This window comes from Danio rerio, chromosome 24, assembly GCF_052040795.2.
Source record: "Danio rerio strain M-AB ecotype USA chromosome 24, GRCz13ab, whole genome shotgun sequence".
Lineage (NCBI taxonomy): Eukaryota > Metazoa > Chordata > Actinopteri > Cypriniformes > Danionidae > Danio > Danio rerio.
Window position 1 is genome coordinate 30,530,729 of NC_141044.1, and position 23,204 is coordinate 30,553,932.

A 23,204-nucleotide genomic window follows, 5' to 3' on the forward strand; every position below is an offset into this window, starting at 1 on the left:
TTTAAGTGAATTGAATAAACTAAATTGGCTGTAGTGTGTGTGTGTGTGTGAATGAGAGTGTATGGATGGTTCCCAGTACTTGGTTGCAGCTGGAAGGGCATCCACTGTGTTAAAACCTATGCTGGTTAAGTTGGTGGTTCATTCCGCTGTGGCGACCCCAGATGAATCATCGAAGGAAAATGAATGAATGAATGAATGAATAGATTAAGTGATCATGATCATTTCTCGTGAAATATAGCAGAGGTTTTTTATGAGTCAAAGAAACACACACACACACAAACATACACACACATCTGCATTTTATATTTGCAAAATACTTCATTTTGTAAGGTTTATGGGCTGTTTTTATCATGGAGACCAAAAAAATCTCCCTAAAATGTCAAAGTTTACTGGTATTACACTTATGGGGATATTATATTTGGTAATATAAAGTACACACACACACATGTATGTATTATGTATATATATATATATATATATATATATATATATATATATATATATATATATATATAATATATATAGTCTATTAGACTTTAATACATACAAATAATGATAAAAAGCATCCTTGATCACTGTTAGCTTTTTCTTCATTAAATGATGCCACTTCCGATTCATAACCTTAAAGGTGTATTGCACACATTGTATTTTAAATTTGATGTAAATATAATAAAAATGTATTATAATATAATGTATTTATCATTTTCTGAACAGAACAAATAAATTCTACATGTTAATAAATCTTTGAAATTCAGCCATGAGCAGTCAATGTTTTTTTTGTTCTTTAATTAATATTTGTGGCATAGACTTTTGACTTTTTGTCAGACTGCTGTCTCTTTGAGACATTATCCATGGATGATATGTCTGAACTGCTTTAAATTTATATGCAACTAACTGTTTACATGAATACTCACATAAAAAAAGTGATGTGAATTCAGCTGCATCATACTCACAAACCCCCCCTGCCATACAGAATATTGATCTAAATTGATTCACAACTTTTGAGAATCAATATCAAATAGATCACTTTGTAAAGTTCAACTGATGGAGCAATAGATTTGTTTTGCTTTCATCAGATTTTGTCATATTTGTGTCTGCGACAGACGGTGATTGCTGGTGGTCTTGCGAGTGTGTCTGTGTTGTGTGTTCAGGAGGTGTGACTGTGCGTAATTAGCGTCTGTTGTGAGTTAGCGAAGGAAAGGCCTCTCGTGCCTCCTGGCGAGCCTGTCTTATAAAATCCTGTTTTATTTACTCTGATTTAGTCATTGAGATTGCCATAGTTACTAACCGCAGTCTGGGAGCAGTGTAGAGTTTATTAACATCTTGACAATCAATGAGGAGGAAAAATGAGTCCCGGCCCAAAGTCATTTTTTGGTATAATGAGGTAGAACTGTGAAAATGTTTTCTCTTACTTTCTCTTACCAAGAATTCATCTTCTCACCATCTGCAGCACTTGTTTTAATGAAGGCTTATACAATGTTTGATATGAAATAAGCCTTGTCACTATTTATTTACTTTCTTAAAAATGTAAATATTAACATTGTGTTTATTCAGTTACTATATATACACTCACTGGCCACTTTATTAGGTACACCTAACTAGTCGTACCTGGTTGGACCCCTTTTTGCCTTCAGAACTGCCTTAATCTGACAGAGATTTAACAAAGTACTGGAAATATTCCTCAGAGATTTTGGTCTATGGTGACATTATAGCGTAACGCAGTTGCTGCAGATTTGTCAGCTGCACATTTATGATGTGGCTCTCCCAACTTTGACATGCTGAAATTACTTGATTTAAATTTTGTGTTATGTCCATATGCCTACTCATTCATTTTACTTTTTGTGTGTCGGGTTTGGGCTTGCTCAATGAGCATGATCTAATGGGTCACGACTTTTCAGAGCTCAAAATTAAGGATTTACTAAATGTATCTCTGACCACACCAAACATTAATTAATTCTTAGCCACAATTTTTTAATGTGTCAAAACAAGCAAAAATATAGCTGTATGTTATACTTTTTATTTAACAAAACTTCTCTTAAAAAAGAAAGAAAAGCAATTGACTTTTAAAAAATAATTATTGTCATGTATCAAAAATATGCACATTAATCTGTCCTGGCTAAAGATCTCTCGGATCACCAGTTAACTGCACATAAATGAAGAGTTAATCTTTCATTAAAGCAATATTGTAAAAAAAAAAAAAAAAATAAGATAATAAAACCATTTGAACAAAAATAAAAGCAAATAAAACCGTAGGCAAATGAAAGCAGGTGAAAAGTGATAATGAAAGGATGACCACATACACACGGTTAACCTTAGGCCAATAATATTCTGTTCAAAGTCAAATCAACCGGTGCTGCTTACAAAAAGACAAATTTTAAGCTCTTGAAAGCAGCAGGACTGTGGGTGCATGTTCATCGCTTTTTGGCTAGTCTATTCGAAAGAGAACCGATCACATTTGCGTTTCCAGACACGGTTGCTACTTGAAAGGAAACGAGAATACGCACGCGTTTTAAGCAGTCGGGCTTCACATCAGCTGTTGGCGCGAGTGATCATCATCCTCTCATTCGGTATTCACTTGCTTTCTTCTGCTCGCGTAATCACATTTATTTTACTTCTCGATTCTAAGATCACATTTGTACGCATATTGGGTCATCCTTATATTGTCGAACCCTGCTTTTAAGAAAACTACAATTTAAAATGTATTTTCAGCCAGCCAAAGTGGCTAGTGGGATTGTCTGTCGCCAAAAGGTGAAATGTACCCGCATTTGGTGGGTTGGCGGGTGTTAATGTAAAGCCCTGATAAACATTCATACACTCATTCACACACATAAGCTACGGATAATTTAGCTTACCCAATTCACCTATAGCACATGTGCTTGAACTTGGGGGGTAAACCGGAGCACCTGGTGGAAATGTGAACAAGGGGAAAACATGCAAACTCCACATGGAAATGCCAACTGACCCAGCTGAGGCTTGAACCAGTCACCTTCTTACTGTTAGGCGACCATCCCACCTTATATACAGTATATTATATTATAAAATGTATTAAATGTTATAAACAATGCTATACATAACAAACTTAACTCTTAATTTCCTCTTTCTCTCTTTTTCTTTTTCTCTGTCCCATCCATCAGGCCCGTGGTCTTGACCTGTCCCGTGTTAGGACGTGTGTGGTTGTGGCTGAAGAGCGGCCACGGATCGCCCTCACCCAGTCCTTCTCCAAACTCTTCAAAGATCTTGGCCTTCACCCGCGAGCTGTCAGCACTTCCTTCGGCTGCAGAGTCAACCTGGCCATCTGCCTGCAGGTTAGTTACGTTTACCAGCCGATAATCTGCCGCTGACCACAAAACACCACGCAGAGCTTGATAATCCCAATCCCATCGTTGTTTTGGCAAGCATAGATTAGCGCTCAGAGTTCACTGAGAGGATTTCGCTGTGCCTTTCATTTGAGTTGTAGAGGTCAAATCAGGTCAGCGCTAAATATAGTGAATAAGTAAACATAGATGGAGCACGGAATGTCTAAGATAGTATCAGTCAGGTGATATCCGGCTTTCCAAAGCTGCTGTTGATTATTGTTTAAGACATAACACTGGTATAAGCAGCTCTCTAGAATACTTGATTCTGATTGGTTAGTTTACATCACTGTGATCCAAAAAAGACTGTGAGAATAATGAATGAATAATGATTTAAAAATATTCCTGATAAATATTTACTGCTGTTCAAAAATGTTTGGTCTGTAGGATTAATAATTAATAAGAAATTTATAATGAATACTTTTTTAAAAGATTTTTATTCTAGATAAATATTTTAAAATGTATCGTCATTAAATATCTTTAAATAAAAATATGTCACAGTTCCCAGAGACATATAAAGCAACACAACTGTTTTCAGCACTGTAATAAAAATATTAGGTAAATTGTTATAGTAATAGAATTTTTGGTGGATTGTCTGACACTTATGCCTTGAGTAATCATGCTAAAATCCAGCTTTTAATAAATATATGTATTCAAAAAAACATTTTTAGTAATATCAATGCTGTTTTTATTGATGCGTCTTTCTAGAATACTTGATTCTGATTGGTTGGTTTAGAATTCTGTAATGCGAAAAAGACTGCAAACGTGAATATTGAATGAATGATTCAGAAATATTCCTGATTAATTTTTACTACTCTATTAAATATTTACTTTACTAAAATATATAAATAAAAATATTTCACAGTTCCCAGAGAAATATAAAGCAACACAACTGTTTTTAGCAATTATTAAAAAAATATTAGGCAAACTGTTATATTAATAGACATTTTGGTGGATCATCTGACCCTTAAGACTAGAGTAATGATGCTAAAAATCCAGATTTTAATAAATATATAATTAAAATATATATTTTTCATAATATCAATGCTGTTTTTTTGAATAACTAAATGTATCCTTGGGGAGAAACTGAATGATAATCTATAAAATATAATCAAATAAATTACAGTCAGCTTTTCAAGTCTATATATTTATTTATTGATCTGGTAAGTACCTGGCTGTGCATTTAAATGAGATAATATACAGGGTCAGTGTCACATATCAAATCTTGTTATGAGACAAAAGAATGTTTTTACATTCAGAGTGGTAATGATTTCCACCCACCTGCTTTTCTGAAAGATTTTGGAGATTTTTTGTTACCAAGCAAAATCATCTCAACAGCACTTGATTAAACAGCAGGTGTTTCTATGGTTACAAACTAGAGATATTTTACATTAGGAGCCTAATGACCATTAAATCATAAGATTCTCTGAACAGCATCACGGTTTCTTCTTCATCTGGATTGTGGGATGTGCAGAAATGAGTCTTTGAGAAGCTTGGTGTTATCAGAGTAGTATAATCATTATAAAATATTGTTTATATCAATAGAAAAATTAAGAGACTACTTACTGCTTAGAAATGGTCTTTTTCTCTGGATTTACAGGATTTCTTAAGTGTGGATTAAAGTAAAATGTTATTTTTTTATTATTTTATAAAGGTCTGATAATTATATATATAAACAATCATTTATTACAAAATGATCTTAATTAAAATTATCAATATTATTACAAAAATATCTTCCCTTTTTTGTCACTCTGCTTGTTGTTTGTTTTATGGCCCCTTATGCATCTCATTTCCTCCTTTAGTTTTGTTTTATATTTCTTCCTTTTCTTGGTCACCTTCACTGTATTCCTCTCTCCTCGCTCTCTCCTTCACTCATCCGTCACCTGGCTGTTGTAGCCGCACAGGCTTGGGAAGCTTGCTGATCAGGTATGGAAGTCCAGAGGTTTGATTGGGATTCAGCTTTAGCTTCTTGACCCCTCGGCTGCTGCTGCTGGGCTCTTGATTCTTGCGGTGTGTGGCTTTTGCTAATGTAGTGGAAGGGACCGGCCGGATTCATCTAAATCAGTGTGACTAATTTATCAGACTAATGGCTGACCTGAAGGGCTGGTGGAAAGGCACCCTCGGGTTGATCTCACCTCAGAGCTGGTGTTGGCAAAGGTTATGTTGACCAAGGTGGATCTCTATGGAGTCAGTTCAGGGCTTTATATACTTGCAATATAAAATACTATTTTCATTCATAAATTTTTTTCTCTTCAGCTTAGTCCCTTATTTATCAGGGGTCGCCGCTGCGGAATGAATCGCCAACTATTCCAGCATTTTTTTACACAGCGGATGCCCTTCCTGCTGCAACCCAATATTGGGAAACACCCATGCACTCTTGCAGTCTTGGAACTGAACACACACAGAAATGCTGACCCAGTTGGGACTCAAACCAGTGACCCTGCTGTGAGGCGACAGTGCTAACCACTGAGCCATCGTGCCACCCAAAGTACCATTTTGCTAACAAAACATAAAGTACTGAGCAAAAAATAATAGTATTTCATAGTATTTTTTTCATGTGCGCTATGTGACATGATTTTGGTGCAGTTAATGCTCATAGCTGTTACACGCGTTAATCATAACATTATGCAGCGAACCTTCTCTCGAAAATGAGAACGTCCTTCCCACGTGATTCCGGGTGATAACGTCACTTAATTGGAGGCAGGCCCAGACCTGTCGAACACGCCCCAGTTCCTTTGACTCTGCCCCCTCATAAAATCAGGGCCAGAAAGTGAAACGTGCAGAAATTAGTGATGAGACGTTCGGATAATTTTACTGACTCAGACCTTTGAGTCTCGTTTATCAAGATGAACAAATCTTTTTTTGAGTCATTTAGTTCAATTTGCCAAAATAACTATAAAACGTTACGAGATGCTTCCAAACACATCTACAACTACACCAAACGTTAATCACACAAGATACAAGTCATAACTAGAATGCTACTATGCTATGCTACTAAGAAAGATAAATTAATTCTTCATTGTTTACCTGCTGTTTTATTTGTGATTGCTCTGCTCACCTCTTCTGGGATGTCTTCAAATTTGAGTCGTTCGTTCAGGTGACACTGACAGTCCCTTATAACCTTAACCAATGTGTACAGTCTGAGCTGGAAACACTCATAATTAGTTAACCTTTTGAGTCTTCTGGTATTTGAATCATTCGTTCATCACATGACAGCATGTAAAGAGATGACTCAAACCCGAGGACTCGAGAAATGAATGGATCAAATCTTTTTTCAGCTTCTACTGTATATGATTGGCTTCTGTCTTTCATCTGATGAATGAACGACTTAAACCTGATAGAAGACTCATAAAAATTAACTAATCTTCACCTGTACAACGTGCACATGTGCGAATGAACGAATCATTCTCTGAGAGGACTCGCTGTTCTTGAGTCATATAAAAGATTCGTTCAGAAAGAATGACCTATCACTAGCAGAAATGTGCGAAGTGAAAACAGTATCGCAAACTCACTGTTGCCTGAAAAGCTTGAGAAGTTTTGTAAAGGCAGTGGTGGAAAAAAATATTTTCCATATATATTTTGCACTACCTGATTTTTATTTGCAGTTCTTTTTATCTCTAAACATTTGCGATTTTTTTTTTTACAGTTTTTTGCTCAATACTTTATTTTTCATTTGCAAAGCTTTATTTTATGTAGCAAGTATATAAGGCTCTGGATTGACTCCATTGTTCTCAGGTTTTATAAACAAAATGGCACCACAAGAGAAAAAAGGAAACCATTTTCAAATGCTCAGACGTGCCCAAGGTTCCTGTTTACGATATTTTGTAGTGTGAAACATTAAAATTCTGACTTTAACTGTATGTTGCATTTATTTATTTAATATAATTGCAGACGTTACAGTAGGCTATTTCGCATTGCCATTGATCTGCAGTTATAATCAAATCATGTCCATAGAAAAGTTAGTAATGAACATTTACAGTATACGCAAGTACTAATGTGCATCTGTTTTGTGAGAAGTGCTTCTTCTACAATATATGAACGACCAGTACAGCTTTACTTTGAAATTTCCTTGAGCGGGAATAACATCGACTAAAACTTTCTGTTGTAAGGCTACCCTTGGTACCCTTTTGGCAGTGGAAACGCAAGCCTGATAAGGGTGACCCATACCGACCTATACTGTACCAGTCTGTTGAAACTAGCCTTATGTAACTTGTGTTACTTGTTATGCGTTCCCCCAGCACTGGTTATAATATTGGCGTATGCTGTTAAAATTTACATTAAAAAACATAATTTACCTACAGTTTCTTGTTACTGGCAACAGTTATTCTGATTGATTCAAATTATTTGATATAATAGTCAACACATATGAAGTTCAAAAGGTAAATTACTTTCACTTCTCTTATTATGGTAAAAAAAAAACAACAGAAAATCAATTTCAGGGATCACATATTACCTCTAAACGAAAAGTACATTTTGAGCCTGGTACCACCTAATGCGCTGACAACAGTACTCAGATAGGTGAGATCAACCGTCCTGAACTTCCACTGGGTCAAGAAGAGCTGTGTGTTTGTGTGCAGCTGCAGTCATTAGTAGTGTTCCTGTAGCGTAGAGCACTAGAATCACAGCCATTAGCAGGAATGGTGCTTCCCCTCCCTCAAACGCCACATTGTTTTACAGTGACATCACAAACACAAGAGCCTTTGTTTGGAACATGAAATGTCTCAGACTCCAGCGCGTGAGTCAGTGATCTGAAATGCGTCGCCTGTTCTTCAGACGTAGAGAGACCTCTGCTGGCCTGGTTATGTCATGGGCTAAATCATGCACTTGCTGATATTTATTTCCCCGGTCAGATGGAGTTGGGGCGTCTGAGCGCATCATAATGAACAGTCATGGAAAATAATTGCATTCGTTTTATCGGAATGATGAGTGTTCGTTTGTTGCTCGCGCTCAGAGGCAGCAGTTGTTCGTCTTCGGTCTGTTCATTTCTCAGTTGCATTGTTTAATGAAGGTCATTTCACATGAGTCACGAAGATGGGCCACAGATGCATCAAACTCTTAAAAAGTCAATGATGAGGAGATGTGTGTAATGTACTAACAACACAGAAAAAGAACATGATTTATTGCACATTAAATAATGCAGCAAGCATCATATACTGTGATTTATTTAAATACCGTTCTAAGCAGTGTTTGCTTCCTATACGTTTACAGTTAGAGACAATAAGAACATCCAAACAGATTACTCATTCTAAAAATGGTATTTGATTTAATTTGTCTTAATAAAATAAACTGAAAGAAATAAAATAAATTCAGCCCATTTAAAAGTCAATTTAGGCATCACTATAATATGATGCACAGTATGATACATTGAAATGAATGTGACAGTGAGTGTACGTTAGATGATGGCAAATGATTGCAATAAGAAAATACTTCAAATAAGTTAATACTTGTTCAGTACCATCACTTAAAGATTTGATCATATTTTGTTTAGTTTGATAAATAAAAAAATTTCCGGAAATTTTATTGTATAAATGGACTGTCAGTTAAAAAACTTCATGTCATAAATAAAGGAAAATGTAATGTAATAATAAAGCTTCTTTCTCTGCTTAAAAGAGATTCAAACTATTTTGTGTATTGTGAAATTGTGGTTTGTCAACCCGATCTCACAACGAAACATAACTTCATGTCTTGTCACAAGTGACTAATTCAAACAATTTCATTCATATTAAAATGTACAATTTTAAAAGGTGTCCCCAAACACCACCCCTAAACATAATCATCATTGTGGATTGAGCAAATCGTATTAAAATGTATTAATTATGTCGTGAAAATTCACATGAATTAGCCAACAAATCAAAATGTTTACATTTGGATTGCATTGGATTGGTTTAGGATATTTCCCTTATTGACCATTTCAATGTGGTCAAGTCATCTTCCTATGAACATTTCCTGCTTGTTATCAAAATATTTCATAACTGTAACAAGAGGCAATTCAATCATAACTTAATGTTAAAACAGTTATCATAAGATTATCAATATGGGGCTCTTTTTGGATTCTCGGAAGTTATAGAAATTTAAATTGTAAAGCAGTAAATACGGTACCATTGTTTTTGTTTACATCCCTCAAAATGGTTTATAACAACATGAAGAAATGTTAGCATTTAGTGCTTCCATCACTTTTTTCAAACTGTTCCTGTCCATGGACTGCAAAAGAGGGTAACATGAAAGGGGCGTAACTTGTAGTAGCGGCGTAACTTAAAGTTTTTGAGATCCCATTGAACCATTCTAGATGTTGTCAGCAAGATGGTGGAAATAATACTTTCTAGAGAACATTAACAGCAATTGTTTTCATGCAATTTTTCTAAATGTATCCACAACTTATTAATTTAATATATTATTAAATTCATTCATTTAGCAACTTCACTCGCTGACTTCTTCATCCGTCTCTTCTTCACTACTCTGTGTCATTCCCTGTTGTTGCAAATAACAATCGCTGGTTGGGTTTAGGGTTGGAGTAGGTGCAAGGTATAGACATTAATAACTGACGGTTGGGTTCAGGGTTGGAGTAGGTGTAGGTGTAGACGTTAATAACTGACGGTTGGGTTCAGGGTTGGAGTAGGTGTAGACGTTAATAACTGACGGTTGGGTTCAGGGTTGGAGTAGGTGTAGGTGTAGACGTTAATAACTGACGGTTGGGTTTAGGGTTGGAGTAGGTGTAGGTGTAGACGTTAATAACTGACGGTTGGGTTTAGGGTTGGAGTAGGTGTAGGTGTAGACGTTAATAACTGACGGTTGGGTTTAGGGTTGGAGTAGGTGTAGGTGTAGACGTTAATAACTGACGGTTGGGTTTAGGGTTGGAGTAGGTGTAGGTGTAGATGTTAATAACTGACGGTTGGGTTTAGGGTTGGAGTAGGTGTAGGTGTAGACGTTAATAACTGACGGTTGGGTTTAGGGTTGGTGTAGGTGTAGACGTTAATAACTGATGGTTGGGTTTAGGGTTGGAGTAGATGGAGATGTAGATGTTAATAACTGATGGTTGGGTTTAGGGTTGGAGTAGATGGAGATGTAGATGTTAATAACTGACGGTTGGGTTTAGGGTTGGAGTAGGTGTAGATGTTACTAAATGTGACAGTTAGTTTTAGGGTTAGAGTAGGTGTAGCTGTAGACGTTAATAACTGAGATGTTTGGGTTTAGGGTTGGAGTAGGTGTAGACATTAATAACTGTGACGGTTGGGTTTAGGGTTGTAGTAGGAGTACTGTAGGTGTAGTTGTTACTAACCGTTACCGTTGGTTTTAGGGTTGGAGTAGGCGTAGGTGTAGACGTTAATAACTGATGGTTGAGTTTAGGGTTGGGGTAGGTGTAGACATTAAACACTGATGGTTAGGTTTAGGGTTGGGGTAGGTGTAGATGGTAATAACTGTGATAGGTACAGAGGTATTATAGGCGTTTATTAATACACGTTGTAATGGGTAATTTAGTAAAAACTATGAATATTTTTAGCAACAAAAAATAGCAATAATCAGCTTGTGCATGCATGTTAGAAAATCCACTACATATTGAATCTGATCCAGTACGCCATCTTAATACATTCTTATTTAAGTAATCTTGCCGACAACATAGTTTTGACATGTGGATCTCTAAACTTTGTTATGCATCTACTACAAGTTAGGCCGCCTTCTCTTGCAGTCCGCAGACAGACCCACTCCTTTTCTCTGCTTCTCATGTTTTCGAACGCTGAGATTCAGTACTCTTTTAAAGATGTGTAATAAAATTTATAAAACCAAAAAATCTCATCAATGGCAGAGAAAAAGTTGAAAATACTATTTTAATTGAACTCTTTGTCCACTTAATACTGTATAACATGCAAAAGCTCCAACTTTGTTCAGTAATTAGTCTATCTGCAGCACTTTTTATAGGCCAAAGAATTGAGTAAATAATACGGCAAACGTTAATAAAATAAACTGAAAGAAATTAAATAAATATGATTTTAAATGGACTTGTTGTCCACTTAATACTATATAACATGCAAAAGTCATAAATTTGTCCATTAATTAGTCTATCTGCAGCGCTTTCATAGGTCAAAGCATTGAGTGGTGCACTGAAGGCTATCTAAAGCTGATGTTAAACTCTCTCTCGTCCACCCAGTGGCTCAAGATCTGCAGTCCTGCAGCGCTTTCACCGCCAGCAAAAACATTCAGATCTTTGAAGAGTCTGTCAGCTTTCATCTGCCGTCGCCTTTTTCCTCTACTTCACAAACACCCACACATTTGTCATCCCGGCTTCATAAACGTTTCCCGTTTTTCATTCCGCTTTCTCAAAAACGCCTCCGTTCACCGCATCATTTATAACCATGTGCCTTTCAGGGTGATGGTTTCAATTTTGGATCCTTTCTTCTGCTTGTTTTTGTTCCTCAACCCCCTCATTTCACTATTTTCAGTCTGATCTCGAGGCTCTGCTACTAACTAGTTAACAGCTGAAGTGAGTTGATAAAATTGACCAGTTTTGCCCTTCCTCGTAGCTAGTTTTCTGTACAGTAAAGACTACAAATTTTTTTTAGCTAATGTTTTGATAATGTATGTTTATAGGGGACGTCAGGACCTGACCCGACTACTGTATATGTGGACATGAGAGCCCTCAGACATGACAGGTGAGACTCTACACAGCATAGCTTCAGTGGCAAAGTACTGATAACTGAATAAATTCAAGTGTGCTGTGATTATTATTAAAAATGTGGAAATAATAGGTTTTCATTTGGACATTGCTGCGGGTTATTTAAAAGGAGTTGGTTATGTCTAAAAAAGTTGCTGCAATAATGGTATAATTTGGAATATATTGAGAAATTACCATTGTGTTTTTATTTTTAGCAGTAGGAGGTCTTGTGTGATGTGAAACTGCTTTGCTAGAGTTAGCGTATATTGGTAATGGATAATATCAAATCTTACCTTATCTAATATGTGTGAGGATGAACCAAAAAGATAAAATAATATTTGTTTCTTTGCCAGGTGTTTAATTCATTAGATTTTTCTCAAAACTAGCATGGCAAGATGGTTATTAAAATATAAAAATGAAAGATTCACTAAGTATTGTTGTATACAGTTGAAATCAGAATTATTAAACCCTCTTTGAATTTGTTTTCTTTTTTAAAATATTTCTTTTAAGTCTTATTTGTTTTATTTCGGCTAGAATAAAAGCAGTTTTTAATTTTTTAGAAACCATTTTTAAGTAAAAATTATAAGTCCCTTTAAGCTATTTTTTTTTCTTGATAGTCTAGAGAACAAACCATCGTTAATAACTTGCCTAATTACCATAACCTGTCTAGTTAATCTAATTAACCTAATTAAGCCTTTAAATATCACTTTAAGCTGTATAGAAGTGAAAAATATCTAATAAAATACTATTTACTATCATCATGGCAAAGATAAAATAAATCAGTGATTAGAAATGAGTTATTAAAACTATTATGTTTAAAAATGTGAAATTAGGGAAAAAATTTAACAGGGGGGCTGATAATTCAGGGGGTTTAATAATTCTAACTTCAACTGTCCAATTTATTCTGTTCTATTGTATTAATATTGTATTTTGACATTTTGTATCTATACAAATATAAAATATTTAAATATTTACTTAAAATTAGCCCCTAAATTTAACTAAGGATTTGTTTATTATTGTTAAAATCACTTGAATAAATGAACCACACATAATGTATAATCTCTAAAATTTCCCGTGGACAGTAGTTAAAATACATAATAATATATGAGCAATATCACCAGAGTAACAGTGTGCTATTGCTGTATATCGGCACTTTGTGTCCCACCGGTGCTGATATACAGCCATATCGCACTGCTACCAGTGTGATATTGTGTTTATACAACAGTTCAATAGCATAATCGTGGAAAGATCAAACACAGAGTCTCAAAAACCCTTTAGCACAAGGAACTACTTTCTTACGCCATTCATCAGAACAGAAGACACCATTGCTACTTCACAAATGTCACATTAGAGCTAGTATTTGAATGATTCTCTGGCTTAATGTCTAAAGTGATGACGAAACAGGTCATATTTGCTGACATTTTAGGATTATACAGCTGCATGAAATGCAATCAGTCTACAGGGATTTCCCAGTATTTCTCTGTTGCAATCAGGATATCACAATTATTAACTCTGAAAAAGCCAAAGCAGCGCAAACACTACCAGTTTCTGTGGTATAAAAACAGCACTACAAAATACAAAAGAGAGAGATCGACTTAGAATGTCACTTGCTTGATGTATAATGATTTGTTCAGCTGTAGTTTGAAACTTACATTGAGAAATCACTGTACTATATTTTTATTATAGTTTTTGTATAAATTGTAAACAGTTATGTATGTTTTTTGGCAAAGTGTAAGTATTTAAAGTAATGACAATGGTTTAGTATTTTGGGTCTTTCAATTGTTTTTAACAGTGTCATCAAACATATACTGTTTGAAATTTGACTTTGGTATGAGTTTTTGATATATAATCTATTGTTATAGAATACATTTGTAGTGAAAATCTTATTTATTTATTATTTGACTCTTTCTCACTTTATAAATGTAATATATTTTTTTCATTTGAAAGTACAGAAGTGCTGCTCTTAAAAATCCACTTGTGTTTATGAGCTGGTAGTTGATAGTCAGAAGATCAGCAACCTGTTTGTTTTTCCTCAGAGTCCGGCTGGTCGAGCGAGGATCTCCTCACAGTCTCCCTCTCATGGAGTCTGGAAAGGTACCCGCAGTCAGTCTTCCTTACAATAAATTCACTGCAAATCCATCATCCATTTGTTTCTAAATTGTAATTATCCTCTACTAGATACTACCTGGAGTTCGAATCATCATCGCTAATCCTGAAACCAAGGGCCCGCTGGGGGACTCTCATCTCGGAGAGGTGAGTTCAGATCACAGGATAAAGATCCACTTCTAATTATCGATGACAGTTTTGTTTACAGCATCACGTGTCTCTCACTAGATCTGGGTTCACTGCGCTCATAACGGCAGCGGTTATTTCACGGTGTATGGAGACGAGGCCCTACAGTCCGATCATTTCAACTCGCGCTTGAGTTTTGGAGATACGCAGACAGTTTGGGCTCGAACAGGATACCTGGGCTTCCTCCGCAGGACTGAACTTACAGATGCGAGTGGAGGTGATCACGAATATTCATAGTTTCCACTGTGTAGTAGTTCCTGGTACCTTATGTTTGTTAGTACCACCATAGCTGAAGTTCTAAGCGAGTATAACAGATCTAAAAAAAAGATCCATCAGTGTGTGTTTGTTTGTCATTTATGATGATGTCATGGCAGCAGAACTATAGTGAAATGTCTAAAACTCCGCCCACTTTGAAGCACAGAGTAGCAAGTCATCCAACGTGGTATAATATCCTTATTAACTGGTTGTAGTTTAGATCAGTGTTTCCCAACACTGCTCCTTAAGGCACACCAACAGTACACATTTTCAACCTCTTCCTAATCAAACACACCTGAATCAACTCATCACAACATTACAAGAGACTGCATACCTGGAGGTTGAAAGTCCAAACCTGAAATGAATGGGTCAGATAAGGGAAACATGCTAAATATGTAGTGTTGGTGTGCCTCCAGGTACAGGCTTGGGAAATGGTTTAGATGGTTATGGTAGGATCTGAACCGGGTATGAACTGGAGTTTTTTTGTGTTTTCAGAACGGCATGATGCTCTTTATGTTGTGGGAGCTCTGGATGAGGCCATGGAGCTGAGAGGGATGAGGTATCACCCCATCGACATCGAGACCTCTGTGATTCGCACACACAAGAGCATCATGGAATGGTATGAACATCCTACTTCCTGTCAGAGTAAAAATAATAATAATCGTTGTGTAGTTTAGTGATGCACAGATTTCAGAATTTGGTTGTATTCATTATTCAGGAACTAAATGTATACTCTTTATTCATTCATTTTCCTTCAGCTTAGTCTTTATTTATCAGGGGTCGCCACAGCAGAATGAACCACCAACTACTCTGGCATATGATTAGCACAGTGGATGCCTTTGCAGCTGCAACCCACTACTGCAAAATATACTCTTTATATTGTTCATTCATTAATTTTTTTCCAGCTTAATCCCTTTAGTAATCAGGGGTCGCCACATCGGAATGAACCACCAACTTATCCAGCATGTGTTTTACGCAGCAGATGCCCTTCCTGCTGCAACCCATCACTGGGAATCTTTATATAGTTGTCAACATGAATTCACAGGGGTCCCTCACGATAACGCAGTTCACTATTTGCGGCCTCACAGTTTTGCAGATTTTATTCAGCAGCACATTGTGTTCAGTGTCCTGATTGGCTGTAGACCGTTGTCAATCAATCTCCTCCGTGTCTCCTGCACAGTACAGAATGCATTCAGCTTGCCAAATTAACATAAATGTGCAATCGCTTGCAGTGTAATCCGAAAAGATAATGAATGAATAAATAACATGCGAATGTGCGCACCCGGTGTGTGTTACTTCCAACTGTCATGTGCGCATCTCATCCGGTGTGAAACCCCCTAAAGGATGGAGTCTGCTTTAGCATTGCAAATCAGTGACTGCAGTTAAAAGAACATTAAGCTGGATGCCAACGTTATCCACACAAAAGCTAAAAAGCTTTATGAACCTTTTGCTGACAGAGATGAAAAGTTTGCACCTGACAACAGGTTTTGATCTTTGGTTTCATTTTATTATACTGGATTTTTGTACAAAGGTTTGAACTTTGAGATTTTAAACATGAGAGAAAAGTGTGAAAATGTTAATGCCTGTCTGAAAAAAAGTGTATAAAGTGTGCAGTGAGGGGTTTTACAGCCTTAACACATCTATAATAATTGTCAAAAATAAAGCGGACTACTTCGCAGATTTCAAGGGTTATTATTAGAATGTAATTCCTGCAATAAACGAGGGACCACTGTATTTTAAATAATTATAATATTTTTTATTTTAATAATAAACAAATTCAATCAAAATATATACTACATTATCACCAAAATGTAAAAAAAAAAAAAAAAAAAAAAACGGTTATGTTCTCTTAATAAAGTTATGCACAGCCAAATTAAGTTTCATTTAAACCATTTATATAATTAAAAAAAAAAGTCTAATTCATGCATATATGCTGATATGAGTGTATACTATTTAAATCAGGGGTGCCCAAACTTTTTCATATAAATGGCCAAAAACCAAATATCACTGAGAGCCGTGGGCCAAAGGTAAATATACCAAACTATATTACAATAAAGCTGCCATGGTTAATTTCCCCATTTATTTTATAATATTTCAAAATAAAAAGAAAACATTACTTTAAATAGTTTTAACTAATGCAGAACAACTTTTGAAATGATAACATTTTGCAATAAAACAACCACATTTATAACACAGTGAAGTTCAATACTGAATACAGTAGTCGAGCAGAATCTCCCTTCAACTTGATTTGCTCACCAAAGTCTCTGCATTGTCAGGTGACATTATGTACATTTTAAACAAAATCTGATTCATTGACACAATTTAATTGAAACATTTAATTTTAGTTAGCCTTTAGCTATAAAACAAACAAATAAAGTGTTACATTACATTTGAATTGACAATCTCAAAACCATTCCCATCATTCTCTCTCTTCTCAGATAAGAGGGCGGGCCAATTCAAAGGTTACCATGGGCCAACTTTGGTCCTAGTTTGGACATCTCTGATTTACAGTAAATTAAAACTAAAGTCAGTTTTGTCATCTTCATAATATTATATATATAAATATATAAATATATATTTGTTAATAGATCACATTTAAAAGTATTATAATAATATAATTTGTTTGTTTGTTTGTTTGTTACACAAATTGATGCTTAATGAGCTAAATTGGCCATAGTGTATGAGTGTGTGTGAGAATGTGAGAGTGTATGGGTGTTTCCCAGTACTGGAAGGGCATCTGCTGTGTAAAACATATGCCAACGTAGTTGGCGGTTCATTCTGCCATTGTGATAAACTGATCAAAGGAAAATGAATGAATAAATGTATCTTGATGCTTTTTGGTTTAACAAGTCCCCCTGATAAGACTCTGTGTGTTCCAGTGCGGTGTTTCCCTGGACCAATCTTCTGGTGGTGGTGGTGGAGCTGGAAGGTTCAGAACAAGAGGCTTTGGACCTTGTTCCTCTAGTGACCAATGCAGTCCTGGAAGAGCATTATCTGATTGTAGGTGTAGTGGTGGTGGTGGACATCGGCGTCATTCCCATTAACTCTCGTGGAGAGAAACAGAGGATGCACCTGCGGGACGGCTTTCTGGCCGACCAGCTGGACCCAATCTATGTGGCATATAACATGTAGCATGAGTGTACGCGTGTATGTTTGCGTGCGTGTGTTTTGCCGACTGCACATGACCAGTTGGGCGAACTTCCGCGAACGGACACTTACTGGGAGAAACTTTACAACAAAAAGCCAAATGGAAATTCTCAATTGGCAAAAGGATTCGGTCTCCCGATGGGAAGAAGAATCGCCTTTGCTTCTGCTTGTGTGCGTCGCGCTTTGTTTTTAAGTGAGGTGTTGCGACATCTTTTGTTTTTACTCTGCCCTACACGAGCGAAGGGTATTTTTAAATATCTGCATACCGTGGCAAAATGTGCATTTTAAGTTTACAAGTTTGCCGACAATTTGGAGTTAACTTGTTGAAAGAATAAGTAGGCTAATTTCAGACACTTCATTTAAAAAAAAAAAAAAGAAAAAGGTACGACTTTGGTACGTACGTCGCTGCCGTCCTTCTGCAATTGTTTTTCAACCTTTGTAAATGTCCTCGAATAGCAGGAAGCAAAAAACAAAAAGCGAAAATACGTCCCCTGCTTTTTCGATTCCTCCATGTTTAATAACATTGTACAAAGCTGAAGGCGAACACAAAGTCAATTGATATTGTGTAATTATGTACAGATAATAGTTCTTATTTATTTTGCTCTTTTTAGAATCGGTGAGCGAAGACATTCGGAAATGTTTTCCTCATTAAATAATATTGCTGATATAAAACATTGTATCATCTTGAGTGAGTCGTATCACATCAAGTCTATGTAAAAATATAAATATACATACAAATATATATATAAAAAAGAAATCTATATATATATATATAAAATAAGATCTACGAATCACCAATGAAACACTTCTAATGCAGTACTTCCCACTTGCATGGTGTCTGTTGTAGAGCGAATCAACTGACCAATCAAACGTTACCCGATACTAATAATACAAACTCTTATGATGATGTCAAACGTGTGTAGCCGGAACTATAAAAATAACGCCCTTATCAAGAGAAAACCCTCAAAATGTGCCTGGAATTTTGTTTACATTTGCTTTTCGATTTAAATCTACACCGTATTTTGCTTTTTTACTTGTTTTTTTTAATCATTACGTGTGATTTTATCATTATTTATTGACACAGGCTCTTTACACAAGTGCGTTTTTGTTTACCGCTCATATTTTCACATACAACGTTTCAATCTTTAGTATTTACGTAGTATTTACCTTTGAACCCCTATCAGCTGATGTGGAATACGCTCTTGTTTTTAATCGGATTATGTGGGAAATACATGCTAAGTAAACGCCGGCATATTGTTGGCACATGCAATATGGGCAAAGCATGAAAACGTGAGCGACTGGCTATAACAGCACAAACAAATCGAAGAGATAATAAAGAGAGCCGTGCCATTGTTCTCCATTCTACCAGCTGCATTAGAAAGGACGTGTTTTCCGAACGCCTTTTCCATCAAATCCGTTAACGACGAAACTGAATATTGAGGATTTGATTCTTTTTCTTTGCCGCATCCTGCCTCAGCGATCGATGATGGGCATCAGATGATAATCGTGGAGATCTACTGCAGATATCACACCCTTTGGCCTCGCCGAGGTCTGTTTTTAGTTTTATTTTTTAGAATCGGTGTCATAGACGTCAATACTGTGTATGGGAACTGAGTTTACACTTATTCCGAGAGTGACGATGCAATGTTCGCTTATTTTGACGTTTGTTTTTTTTAAGGAAAAAAATAATAATATGAAGGAAAGAAGAAGTCTTAAGCTGTTCGGAAGCTTTAGTGTTGCCATTCCCATACAAGCGGCCATTTTAAAAAGGAAAAAAAAAAACGTGCACATAAACTTTCAACCTGTGAAGTTTTTCTCCCTTTTTTTTGTTGGAAATCTGGACGTGAGAGAGTCTGCATGGTGTATGTAAATATTGTTGGTTAGCGGAAAAAAAAGACAAAAAAACAATTTATTTTGTATGGTGCAGGTGTGTTTGAAATTCTGTTTTGTACACATGATTAAAAGTATTAAATGACACTTTTATAGAAGCCTGCTTTGGCCTACGTTCACAAAATATGGTGCAATAAAGTGCTTTGATTGGTAAACTTGTCATTTTTAGAAAACAAAAAGCGCTAAACTATTACCGGTTGATATGTTTTATTTATACATAGTACTGTTACATAATGAAATGCAAGAAAAGGGAAACGTTTACACCACATTTTAACTCGTATGCACATGTAAGACAGATGTTCGTATAGCACACTTCTCTCTGGGTGTCGGAAATTCTCAGTAGTCATTATTCTGTCCGCATAAATATAAGTTAAAAATGAAATTTGCATTTAAAAAAAGGGTTACTTGGCATTACAAAGTGGTGTCAGATTACCCTAGAAAACCAAAAAGACATACTGCATCACCGATGACACGCAAGATTAAAATTAGGTACACACAACCTGATTTCATGCACACTGGAATGGAACAGATTACCGTTAAAATCACAAATATTGTTGTTTTTTTTTCCTTTACAGACTGACTTTATCAAATACACAGTCGATGCGTTCATGAAATGTACAGATGCTAACGTGCAAACGTCATCAGTCAATGTTAGCGGCAAACAGTTATTTACATGTAGTGCAACGGTGAGGTTGGGAAGGGAGCGAGAGAGAAACAGAAACCTGGATGTATCAGACTTGATTTAAGACGCATCCAGAACTTAAGAGAGAAACAGAACAAAGGTGCGCGCGCAAGTATGGTCCTGTGCGAAAACCTCACATTTTCCCCTACATCCTTCAGCTTAAACAAAACTCTCTAAAGATAGATCTTACTCATTTGTACTTAGAATTTCTTATTGCAATATTAAAAGGTATATTAATCCACCTCAAAATTCTAATTTTAGCATTTACTCCTCATCGTGTCATTCCAAACCTGCTCTTTTAATGAAAAACACAAAAGGAGAATCTTAGTAGTGCATTCAAGCTGCTCTATTTCCATAAAATGAAAGCGGATGGAGTCTAAGTGCAGAAATTTTCATAGAGCAGCACTTAATATCAGGTTTGGAGCGGCTTGAGGAGATTTTTAAATCATTTTTAAGTTCAAAAAGTGCCACAACTCTCGGTGATAAACCCCTATAGAGATAATTTCTGATTGTTTACTTTACACTGATCTCTGTACAATCTTAAGTCTGATTTCAATGTTGCAATATAAAATCGTCAGGTTTCGTTCATTCTTCCTTAAAGGACTGGTGATATTTCTCCACGCTTCACTAAGATTTAGTATGCAATCTACAGAAATGGACCCTAAAATTAGCACATCATTTAGTTTTTCGGTACTAATGAAAAGGCCTATTAAAAGGTGTATCCATGAAATGTGCATATTCATTAATGGAAGATTGTATCGTTCAGACAGACATGACTTGCCATCTTTAAACCCTGTTCCCCAAAGAAAAGAAAAAAAAAGACATCACAACTACTGATTAAAAACCAACCGTCGAGTTTAAAAGCACCAACTTCACCATCTCAATGCAAGAGGCTGACATTATTCGCTCATATAAAAAAGTCAAATATCTACATAGCTTCAGATTAAGTTGTGTTTAAAAAGATAACTAGTACTTCACATTTCAGCTAGTCTGTCTTGTAAGCGAGCAAGGCTGATTTCTGTCGTAAGGTAAAACCGAAAAAGGGATATGCGAAAAGAAAAAGGATACCGTTAAAATCAACCTCCGCAAAGATTGTGCAATCCCGCACTGGCTTGCCCTGTTAGCATTCATCGCAACTCAGCAAAATGTCCCCGATAAAAGTGTTCTGTGGAGCTGGGTTTAAGATGCTGGCTACAAATCAAGAATCCGTGGGCAGGGGGGAGGGTGGGAAGTGTTAAAATCTACCCAATAGCGTGTCTCGTCGTGGGTGGAGTCAAGAGGAAAGGGCGTGTCCTGCTGTAGCTCATCTCTTCCGGCGGCAGGTACGTTTGTGATCGGCGTGCCAGTGCTCCTGCTGGCATTTGATGGAGCAATATGACGTGTTCCAGCAGCAGTGGTACATGGCCTCTTCTTCACAGTTATAACACTGAAACGGACAATAAAAAAGATATTATTGAGACACAAAAACACCCACAAGAGCTGTCAAGTAAAATGTATTCCTGAACTTCCGCAGCTTTGGTTAACCAGTTTAGATCACTTCCACATTTGTGTAGTAGGAGGGAGGGTGTGCTGGTATCAAATACAGTTCCTGGATGACCACAACTCTGCACAATTTAGATTCAGCACACCTGCTCAAACTAATTGAGCCCTTGAGGCTTGTTTGAAACCTACAGGTAATGTGCTGAAGCAGGGTTGGAACCAAACTGCAGAGCTGCGGCCCTCAAGGAACTAGATTTGACACCTGTGTAGGTGTCTGATTGGATGGAAAACTGTAGTGCAGGTTGAGACATATCTTAGGGTAATTTTCCCAGAAGAAACAAAAACATCTAAATGTATGTGTTCTTCTGATAAATATGAATTTTGTTAGTGCTTTGGAACACACACACCTATTTAAAATCTATTAAATTTCAAAGCTAATATACTGTGTATTGACCAAAACAGTGTTGCTCAACCACATTCCTCAGAGACTATCGGCTCTGCACATTTTCCATGTCTCCTTAACCAAACACACCTGATTCAGATCATCAGCTCATTAGCAGAGACTGAAAGACCTGTAATGGGTGTCAGACAAAGGAGACATCCAAAACATGGAGTGTTGGTAATCCTCCAGGAACGTGGTTGAGAAACACTGGACTAAAAGACTCAAAACTATTACCTCAAGAAGTATTTTAATAAAAAGGTGTGCTTTTTTAAGCTAAAATCTAAAATAATAACTAAATCTGCAAAAACTGCATTGTAAAACCTGAGAACAGTGAAAATTACTAAATGAAATAAGTTAGTTTAACTTAATAATTTAAATAAGTTACTTTGACCTTATGAAAGAGTTTCAGAGACTCATAAACTAATAATATTATGTAGAACTCAAATGAGTTATGAATGAGTTAATCACATTTTGTGTGTTACCTTAAATGCTAGAAGCAATACCAAGCCAGCTGAGTAGCTAGTTCTTTGGACTTAATTTGTTCTTTTTACTGAACTTGATTTGATAACTGAACTTAAAATGTTTAAGTAACTTATTCTCTAAACATTTGATGATATCAACACAAATAGATGTTTATAACTATTTTTTGTTTTACAAGTTTACAGTACTCCAAGTTTAGTTCTCTTACAGTACTAAACCATTTTGTTTCGAAACTTAAGTGGTTTGCCGCAATCAGTTTCCTCAGTTTAAGTTAACTTATCGGGTATTGCAGTGTACATACTAAATTTAGAAAAGTAATTCAAGCAGTTGTTTAAAATGAAAATTTTTACATTTAAATTATTTTAAATCAAGAAAATAGAAACAGTTTGCAAGTTCTAAGTATGTTCTGGATATGTTCCGGTTTACTTCTGGTTTTGTTCTGGATTTGTTTGCATTTAGTTATTGTTATGTTCTGGGTTTAGTTCTGGCAAGATATTAATAAATCAATCGCCTAACTGACACATTCAGTGTGTTAAC

General features: G+C 36.1%; 2 protein-coding genes across 20 annotated transcripts in view; one reads left to right on the forward strand and one right to left on the reverse strand.

Annotated features, from left to right (window-relative positions):
• dip2ca (DIP2 acetate--CoA ligase C (putative) a) overlaps window positions 1-19,739 on the forward strand; it is a 199,064-nt gene extending 179,325 nt beyond the window's left edge. For 8 of the 16 annotated variants that reach the window (XM_087309586.1, XM_087309587.1, XM_087309594.1 and 5 more), the window contains 8 exons: window positions 3,135-3,305; window positions 5,250-5,279; window positions 11,937-11,998; window positions 14,037-14,094; window positions 14,179-14,253; window positions 14,335-14,509; window positions 15,043-15,166; window positions 17,427-18,177. In XM_087309586.1, the coding sequence (XP_087165712.1) occupies window positions 3,135-3,305; window positions 5,250-5,279; window positions 11,937-11,998; window positions 14,037-14,094; window positions 14,179-14,253; window positions 14,335-14,509; window positions 15,043-15,166; window positions 17,427-17,679 (948 nt within the window). In that variant the 3' untranslated portion in view covers window positions 17,680-18,177. Of the gene's footprint in view, window positions 1-3,134; window positions 3,306-5,249; window positions 5,280-11,936; window positions 11,999-14,036; window positions 14,095-14,178; window positions 14,254-14,334; window positions 14,510-15,042; window positions 15,167-17,426 lie in introns of all 16 variants that reach the window. The other 8 variants (XM_087309588.1, XM_087309590.1, XM_087309596.1 and 5 more) reach the window with 2 other exon arrangements.
• Window positions 19,740-19,774: 35 nt separating this feature from the next.
• The window catches only part of zmynd11 (zinc finger, MYND-type containing 11), a 31,526-nt gene continuing 28,096 nt past the window's right edge, over window positions 19,775-23,204 (reverse strand). For 3 of the 4 annotated variants that reach the window (XM_087308677.1, XM_087308676.1, XM_087308678.1), the window contains one exon: window positions 19,775-21,692. In XM_087308677.1, the coding sequence (XP_087164803.1) occupies window positions 21,570-21,692 (123 nt within the window). In that variant the 3' untranslated portion in view covers window positions 19,775-21,569. 4 annotated transcript variants of the gene reach the window in all.